Source organism: Drosophila guanche, unplaced genomic scaffold (genome assembly GCF_900245975.1).
Source record: "Drosophila guanche unplaced genomic scaffold, DGUA_6, whole genome shotgun sequence".
NCBI lineage: Eukaryota > Metazoa > Arthropoda > Insecta > Diptera > Drosophilidae > Drosophila > Drosophila guanche.
The window spans coordinates 7,251,284-7,259,493 of record NW_022995745.1 but is presented as its reverse complement, the minus strand read 5'-3'; the positions used below and the strand labels follow the sequence as shown (position 1 = coordinate 7,259,493).

General features: G+C 48.7%; 2 protein-coding genes across 6 annotated transcripts in view; both read right to left on the bottom strand.

Moving 5' to 3' along the window:
• Positions 1 to 1,354: 1,354 nt before the first annotated feature.
• Positions 1,355 to 3,016, bottom strand: LOC117581250 (peroxiredoxin 1). The gene is made up of 2 exons (XM_034268253.1): positions 2,863 to 3,016; positions 1,355 to 2,221 (listed from the first exon to the last, which is right to left on the bottom strand). The coding sequence occupies exon 2, from the start codon at positions 2,219 to 2,221 to the stop codon at positions 1,637 to 1,639; it is 585 nt and encodes a 194-aa protein (XP_034124144.1). The 5' UTR covers positions 2,863 to 3,016; the 3' UTR covers positions 1,355 to 1,636.
• Positions 3,017 to 3,410: 394 nt separating this feature from the next.
• Positions 3,411 to 8,210, bottom strand: part of LOC117581245 (inositol-trisphosphate 3-kinase A-like) — an 11,989-nt gene continuing 7,189 nt past the window's right edge. The window contains exons 2-7 of one of the 5 annotated variants that reach the window (XM_034268246.1): positions 5,976 to 6,391; positions 5,274 to 5,945; positions 4,890 to 5,139; positions 4,537 to 4,808; positions 4,348 to 4,458; positions 3,411 to 4,273 (exon numbers count right to left, since the gene is read on the bottom strand). In XM_034268246.1, the coding sequence (XP_034124137.1) occupies positions 3,938 to 4,273; positions 4,348 to 4,458; positions 4,537 to 4,808; positions 4,890 to 5,139; positions 5,274 to 5,945; positions 5,976 to 6,299 (1,965 nt within the window). In that variant the 5' untranslated portion in view covers positions 6,300 to 6,391 and the 3' untranslated portion in view covers positions 3,411 to 3,937. Of the gene's footprint in view, positions 4,274 to 4,347; positions 4,459 to 4,536; positions 4,809 to 4,889; positions 5,140 to 5,273; positions 6,392 to 8,210 lie in introns of all 5 variants that reach the window. The other 4 variants (XM_034268244.1, XM_034268245.1, XM_034268247.1 and 1 more) reach the window with 4 other exon arrangements.

Genomic DNA, 8,210 nt, shown 5'->3' with positions numbered 1-8,210 from the left:
TACATATGTGTGTGTGTATGTACATATGCATGTACATGTACATACCGTTATTCGAGAATTGAAAGTCATTCAAACCCAACGCCCTCAATTTGGCTCAGACGCAGATTATTCCACTTTTTTGTACACTGTTTTCTGTGTTCAGAAAAATGTTTCTTTCCAGTAAACGCAAACGCTTTGGTCGCACAGCTCTCTGGGCAGTGATTCAGCAAAAGCCAAATGGCATTTGTTATTTTTTCTTTTTTTTTTTTGCAGCTGTCGAGACGCTTATGAATATGAATAGATTTTGCGATAGTTGGCTAACATCAGCTCAGGTAAAACCAAACCATTGGAAAAGGGAATATCTGGAACGGCGAAGCAGTGATGCTCTTCAGTGCGAGCTTTTAGTTCTTTTAAATGAACAAATATATTTAGCTAGCTAATAGCTTGTCCGCAGTTGTGTGTTGCCGAGTAGTAAACATGCGAGCAAACATTTTTCTCGGCTGATAGTAGACAACGCCATGACTGAGAAAATATGTATGCTCAGTCTCCATAGATAAAGTCAGAACGATACGATCGCACCATTCGAAAGGGTTCCCCTTCTGTTCTGTATTCTGGTAGCTTCGATCGGCGGCGACACGGTAACAGCGCCGAAGCTTTTTCCACGATTCGCAGCTGCTTGTACATACCCATACATACATACATACATATACAAGAAGAAGCACACTTACTCACATTTGTGTAAACTAGTTTGGCCAAAGAGTAAACCGACTCGACTCAGACTGACAGGCGGATCGTGTGATGCGCTGCAACACATGTAATAGGCGAGACGCAAGCGAAACATCTCATTCCATCCACACACACACAGATACATCCCGCCAAGACCTGCTTAATATGCACGACATCCACGTCACCAGTCGTCGGCTTGCACTTAACATTGAAAAGGAAAACGGGAATCCAAAACGGGAATAAATACGCTGGCGAAAAGGGGAAGTGCAGCAGTGTAACGTAACCTACTGCCGCCACTGTCACTGTGTCATGCATCAGCTGGTTTGTTTCGTGCTCTGTGGACTTGTGACGTTGGGTTCCGTTCCGTTCCGTTCCGGAATTCTTAGCATATTAATACGCCTCCGTATAATCAACGGAGATTGCGAAATACGTCTCCGCTCTCTGTCTGGGACATGCGATAAAAGTAAGCACCGCATGCATGCATGCAGATAAGCAGGGCGAAAGTCCGTCTCTCGGCCCTCTCCTCTCCGGCCAGCAAAGGCCTCCTTCCTCCACCGATAAAGACCCACGTGTCCGGTGTAGTATTCAATACAGTTTAATTGAGGCGAAATTACAAATTAAGAGCAAATTCAAATAAATCACTTTCTGCTTAGGTAATGTGTGTGTGTTTGTTTGTGGTGTTGTGTTGGTATTGTAATGCAGGGGGTGGAGAAATAAGCAATTATTTCACAGTTTTTGTTCACAAATCATAATAATATGCATACAACTCTCGTATATGGATGACGAACTAGCTCTAGGGTTTTGGGTTTCATTATATTATATTTAAGGTATTCAAATGTGTGTGTGTCTGTGCAATGCGATTCGAATCGTCCTGGACTCGCCAGGGCCACAGCACCGCACTGGCCCAGCGCCCACACAGATGATTAGCTTCTTAGGATGTGGTGGCAAAGTACTCCTTGGACTTGGTGGGGTCGGCCACCATGGTCTTCTGGCCGGGCTTCCAGTTGGCTGGGCACACCTCTCCGTACTTGTCCGTATACTGGAAGGCCTGGACGAGGCGCAGAGTCTCCTCCACGCTGCGGCCAACGGGAAGATCGTTGATGGTGATTTGACGCAAGTTCTGCTTGTCGTCGATGATGAAGAGGCCACGGAAGGGAATACCAGTCTCCTCATCCAGAACACCATAATCGCGGGCCACCTTCATCGACTTGTCAGCCAGCAGCGGGATGTCCATGTTGCCCAGACCGCCCTGCTTACGGGCGGTGTTGATCCAGGCCAGATGGGTGAACTGGCTGTCCGTGGAGCAGCCAATCACCTCGCAGTTGATCTTGCGGAACTCGGGAGCATTCTCCGAGAAGGCAATGATCTCCGTGGGGCACACAAAAGTGAAGTCCAGTGGATAGAAGAACAGAACCAGGTACTTGCCCTTGTAGTCGCTCAGTTTGATGTCCTTGAACACGCCATTGACCACGGCGGTGCCGGCGAATTCGGGTGCGGGCTTCTGTAGTTGGGGCATCTAATGGGGGCAAGAGAAAGGGTTTTATGTAGTAAGTAAAATCTAAGCTCAAGTCCACAAGATGGCGTCTGTCTAGCCATAATGTAGCGGTTCACCCCTACATACATACATATGTACATATGTATGCATGTGTCTAGGCATGTAATTGTAATGAAGGTGGCCAAATATTTGCACCAATTGAACATTGGGCACGTTTTAGTGCGGATGTGTGGGTTTAATTACAGAAATCGAAACTATTTGCCGCATTTTGCGCATATTTTAACCCTATTTCGTGTTCTTCTTTGATTCAATTTTTCTACAGCCGGCGGCACACACTGCGAGTGTTTGCTGGTGTGTGTTTGTGTGTGAGGCTGCGTCTGCCCTGTGCGTGCGTGTGTTTGTGCTCTTGAGCGAGGGACGGACGGACGTGCCAATAAAGCACAAAGTGAAAGAAAAGACTACAATTACGGTACGGTGCGGTGCGGCAATAAAACTTGTGAAATTATCTGCGACTCAAATCATCATCACACCACACACACAGCAACAGCAAATAAAAGAAAAAACAACTACGGCAATGGTAATCATGATTGGTCTTACACTCCACAGTAATTTCTCTTTGACTTTGGTTAGTATTTGCGAAATATTCATTGTCGGACACTCACTTTAACCTGTTGGATATAGAATAAAATGGACTTCCGCTTTGGATGACTCGGGTCGATCTAAGATCTGGTTGAAAATAACACAACCTTTCGGCACGGTAACAAAATCGAGAATGGAGCGAGATATAGATATAGTTATAGTTAATGGGTAGTCCCTCTCTCTCTCTCTCCCTCTCGCTTTTTGCGCCAAATCGTGTGCTTCAGCGCCAGTGTTACCGAACGCTGTATTCCAAGCGCATGGTATAACTATTTTAGGTGGGGAGCTTTTGCGGGGTTTATTTCTTCTATGGCGTATGTCGAAATAACAAAACTCGCATCTAACCAGTGTGTAGTGATTGGATGGATTGCCATGAACTGTGTAGAAAAACATTGGAATTAGGTTCAAAATTGTGTAAGCTTTGCCAGCACAGAACATATTGTTCCCACCTTCCCTACTTGTACCATGGACCTATCGATTGCTGAGACTGCGACCCGGCGTTGGCTATCGCCTGCAGCTTTACCTATTGGCGCGTGAATATCGTCTTTGAAATTATGTAGTCACACGTTTATCAAAGTTTCGGTTTCGAACTGAATTTAATAGTGCACAATTAGTATGTATTTAGTAGGTAATCGCATTAACGTTACATTAATAACAATAAAACTAAACTCTGCTCGTAACATTACGGATTACATATTATTATTCTGATTGATTTCATTTCATTTTCGCTACCTTTATACGCGGTTCGTGGGATTGTGCCATCTTGCATAAATAAATTACTTGGTCAGCAGCAGCAGCAGCAGCGCAAATAAGCTATAGAGACATTTACTTGTACATTTTGTATGCATTAATCTGCACTTGCGGGTTCTTTATGTAAATGTGTGTAAATATATCTATAAGTTTTGTTTACATATATATCGTATAGGTATATTCTGTTTCAGTCTTTTTCTTTAAATTTAACGGGTTAAATGTATGTAGTTTATATAAAAAAAAAAACAAAAAAAAAAACTATTTTCTAGCCTAAACTTGGGTTTTAGGGGGAATATTCAATCGTGTTTCGTGCCACTCAGGGGCTCAGCCCCTTCTTCAACGAATTTGTGTTCACTCGTCGGCTCCTCCTGCTGCACCATCCTCCTCGTTTTTGGATGGTTCTGCGTCCTTTTCGAGGGTCGCCTGCAGCTCGACGAATATGTCAATGAGATTGTTGATGCCAATCAGGTAGCCATCCTCATGGTTGCCCACCTTCCACGCCGAATAGTGATCGATGTGCAGCTCCGGCGGCAGTGCCATCGTCTTGGCAAAGTCAATCAGCCAGATGCTGGCATGGGTATGATCGTGCACAAATAGCAGGGAGCTGCCGATCACCTCGTGGGTCTGGAAGAACTCCGACACGGCCAGAGTGGCGCGTATGGCGCGCAGTCGCTGTATATAACGCGGCTGTGGCAGAGAGACAGAGAGAGAGAGAGAGAATGCCATTAGCGTGGCTCCAGGGGCGACACCTGTACACCTACCAGAATCTGGGCATGGCCGCTGAGGAACTCCATGAAGGCCAGTTTGATTTGTTCGCGTGACTTGGTCGTTTTGAAATCTTTGGAACTGGTGCCATCGCTCTTCTTGATGCCCTGCGAGAGTGAGAGAAGGAAAACGTTCATTTTGTTTCTCTTTGGCACTTTTCGCTTGTGCGTTTGAGGGGAGCTCACTTCGATGCGAAAGCCCAGCGTGGCCGTGCTGGAGATTGTCTCACGCCAGACCATGTAGCGGGGCTTTGTCACCGCCTTGGCCGCATGTTCCTCCAGTGTGGGCGCCTGGGCGTCGATCTGTATCATCTTGTCGTACATGTCCTTGCGCAGCTTGGGCTTCTCCTTGGCCTTGGACAGCTCCTCCTCGAGGTAGGTGCGCACCCCCACCTTGCAGTCCATCACGCATGGCTGGACGTAGTCGCTCAGCAGATCCTGGAGCTGCAAGTAAACTGCTGACATGGCAGGCCGGGGGGGGTACGGATGAGAATGGGAATCAGAAAAAGAAAAAGAACAAAATCAAAGGCGCAACTCACGGTCACCATCCTCGCTGGTCACCTGCCCCTTGAAGACGGGCACATAGGGCCGTAGCAGGTCCTGCATGAGGATCTGAAAGCATTCCTCCTCCTTGGGGCAGAGCTTCTTGAGGACGGTGCCCGGCTCGGGACCGGCCTTGAAGTTGCCCTGATGTCCGGCCAGCTGGACCCATGGATAGCGCTGCTTCTTGTACGTCTGAAAGAAGGGCGTCCATTGCACAATGTTCCGAATCTTCCGCCAGCCGGAGCTCTGCAAAGGATCGCACAAGGAGCAGAAAAAGGAGGAGATTAATGAGCAGATCAAAAGAGATGCACAGGAAACAGCATAAAATGATCCAAGCAAGAAGAACCGCTGGAGGGGCTCCTCTCTTTGTCGCTCGTTACCTTCTTGGTGCCCGGTGCACCGCCACCGCCAGCCGCCGTCGCTGCTGTCGAGCCGGAGGAGGCGTTTGGGGCACCCGAGGTGGACACATCCGAGTCCCACTCGGAGCTCAGATCATCGCTGCTGGCGTAGCCATAGTCCCGCGGCATGGGCACCTCCAGCAGCGACTTGGAGTACTGAATGTAGCCCGGACACAGGCTCTGGCCCAGCGGCGAATGGGAGCGCCGCGGCCCCAGTCCCAGTGCCGTGGGCGAGCTCGGGGACCCGGAACCAGAACCAGAGCCCGGCGGCAGCGAGTGCTGCTGCGAGAGCTTCCGGCTCCCAGCCAGATTCAGATTGAGGTTCATGTTGTGCGCCATTTGATCGCCCGAATTGGCCGTGATGCTGATGGTCGGCATGGAGAGCTTCTTCTCCGCCCGCTGCCGTATGCCGTGGGCCTGGGCAAAGGCCAGGCTGCACTTCCTCGACTGCATGTTGTTGCCCGACAGCTTGCGGCGGAAGAGTTTCTTGACGGTGCTGCTGGTGGTGTTGTTGGTGGTGCCGGAGCTGCTGCCGCCGCCAGTCGCGTGGGCCTCTGGATGTCCATTGTTGGTCTCCGCCTCGCTGCCCGCATCCTCATCGCTGTCTGCGGCCGCTTTCTTCGGCACACGGCTGTCATTCTCCTCATCCTCCTCCTCCTTCTCCGCTTCCTCGTCATCGTCCTCGTCGTCGAAGCGGAGCTTGGCTATATCCTCGGGCGACACGTCCGGGAAGTGCAGCAGCTTGACGGTCACCTTCTTGCCCGCCTCATTGTAGTACACCTCCTTGGCGCTCATCCTGTCAAAGTCCTCGTAGATGCGGACCTGCGGCGAGGGCGGCGGCGTCGGCGGTATCTGATTCTTACTCAAGCTCGAGGAGCTCTGGAGCGGCAGTGCTCCGGCAGCGGTTAGTGGTGTCAGCAAAGGTTTTCCAGCCGCTGGCCGGGGCGACTTCTGCTTCTGCTTCTGCTTCTGCTTCTGTTGCGGTTGGGTGAGGGCGCACACGGACATTTTACACGACCTGCGTCGGGGACAGACGCTCGATGCTCCACTGGCGCATTAGGCGGCACGATTCCGACACAAAATTCAGATTGCAACTGCAACTGCGGCAGAGTTATGGACATCAAGAGAGAGATACAAATCGAGAGACAGACAGAGAGAGAGAGAGAGGCCAGCTCATTGCTGATGCTGGGGCTGATGGCTGCATTTATGATTTCTGCACATTTGCGAACCCGTTCGCTCCTTAAACGCCAACCGTCAGGCAGCCACCAGGTCCCTCCTCCAGCTCCAAGTGCCTGGCCCACTGTCCCTAGCTTACCGCTGTCTGAGGAGTGATTGGGATACCCTGTAGGCAGCCAGAGAGCAGCATAAGAGAGAGAGAGAGATCCACAGAAAAATTCGAAAGAGTTTGTCAAAGAACTTGTCCCAAAGTAGAAGATATTTTCCCCACTGCAAATGGGAGAATCTGCAGTTACATCAAATGGGACAACACCGAGCGATCTATGAGGGTATTGTTGGTTCGTGGTTGCGGCTGATTTGCTGATTTGACTTGTCTGCTTTTGGGGGCTGCTGTGGCAGCCGTTGGGCGCGCGCGCGCGCACATCAATCAAAATTGATTAAATTTAAGACACATGTATGTGCCATGTAACAGCACAGATGAAACAAAATAAAAATAAAACACAGAAAACGGAGAAAAAGCACACGTAAGTAGGCATTGTCGAAGCGTGTTGGCATCTTGGCAGCTCCATCTGCGGCATCCACACCATCGGTGCCACAAGCCACCACAAGCCGCAGCAGCTACTAGAAGCAAGTGGAAACCGCCCAGACCAGAGTCGGGCAAGGCAACTCAAGGCAAGGCAATCCGAAACCCAAATCGAACAACACATTATGATAATAATGGAAATGCCAGCAGCAGCAGCAGCAGCAGCAGCAGCAATGAGCTGCTATCCAGTTACGCCAGCCAGTGCACACCGCGACAGACAGACAGACAGACAGACAGACAGACTGAATACTGAATATACATACGAGTCTGTGGCATATACTCTGTACATATATACTGTAGAGTATGGTTTGGTATACTGAAATTTCTTTATAACATTTGACGTCATTTGCAAAAGTTGACGCTGTCGCCGCTAGGCGATAACGAAGCAACACAACCAACAACACCCCAAATAGACGACAAACCGACCGGCAAACGAGTGGAAACCTTGCTGGAACACAACGTTGGCTGCGTTCAACGATCATCGTTGGATCTAGTTTCTACAAAATTAGGATATATACTAACTGTTCTTTGTGTTGAATCGCTGGGTTCGCTGCTTCAGGGTTTGATTTCTGTTTCTTTTCTGTCTGCATGTGTTTAAAGATCTTTCTGAACTGTTCTCTGAAGCGAAGTTCTTCCAGAGTCTTCCCATATTTAAAAGCTAATATTTTTTACTAAGCTTCCTTTGTTAAATCCTTCCGGAACTACCACAATGCAGTGCCTCAAAGTGTCCTTTCGCTTAAGGGACATTTGTACAGCCACTCAAACGTTGTTCACTTCCATAATGCTACGTAGTAAAGTGTTCCAGTTTAAGCACTTATCAAAGATAAGATCACTTAACTCAAATTTGATGCATGTTGCACATTTTCCTAGGTCTCTGGCACTACATATCCATCTCAGTGGTCCTTGTTCACATCCTCTTTCTATCTATCTCCTGGCACTGAATTTCAGTGATAATTGCTCCTTTGATTATCTATCTCTATTCTCATTTTTGGCTTGGCACACTCTTGCCTGCTCAACTCTCTTAAATACGAGTGGGATCTATTCGATTCGATTTGATTCGTTTTGGATCGTATCGCAACGACGCTGGTGTCCGATCCGTCCTTAAATACAAATTTGCTGTCCGTTATCTAATAAAAACAATTGTACAATCTTCGATGCCG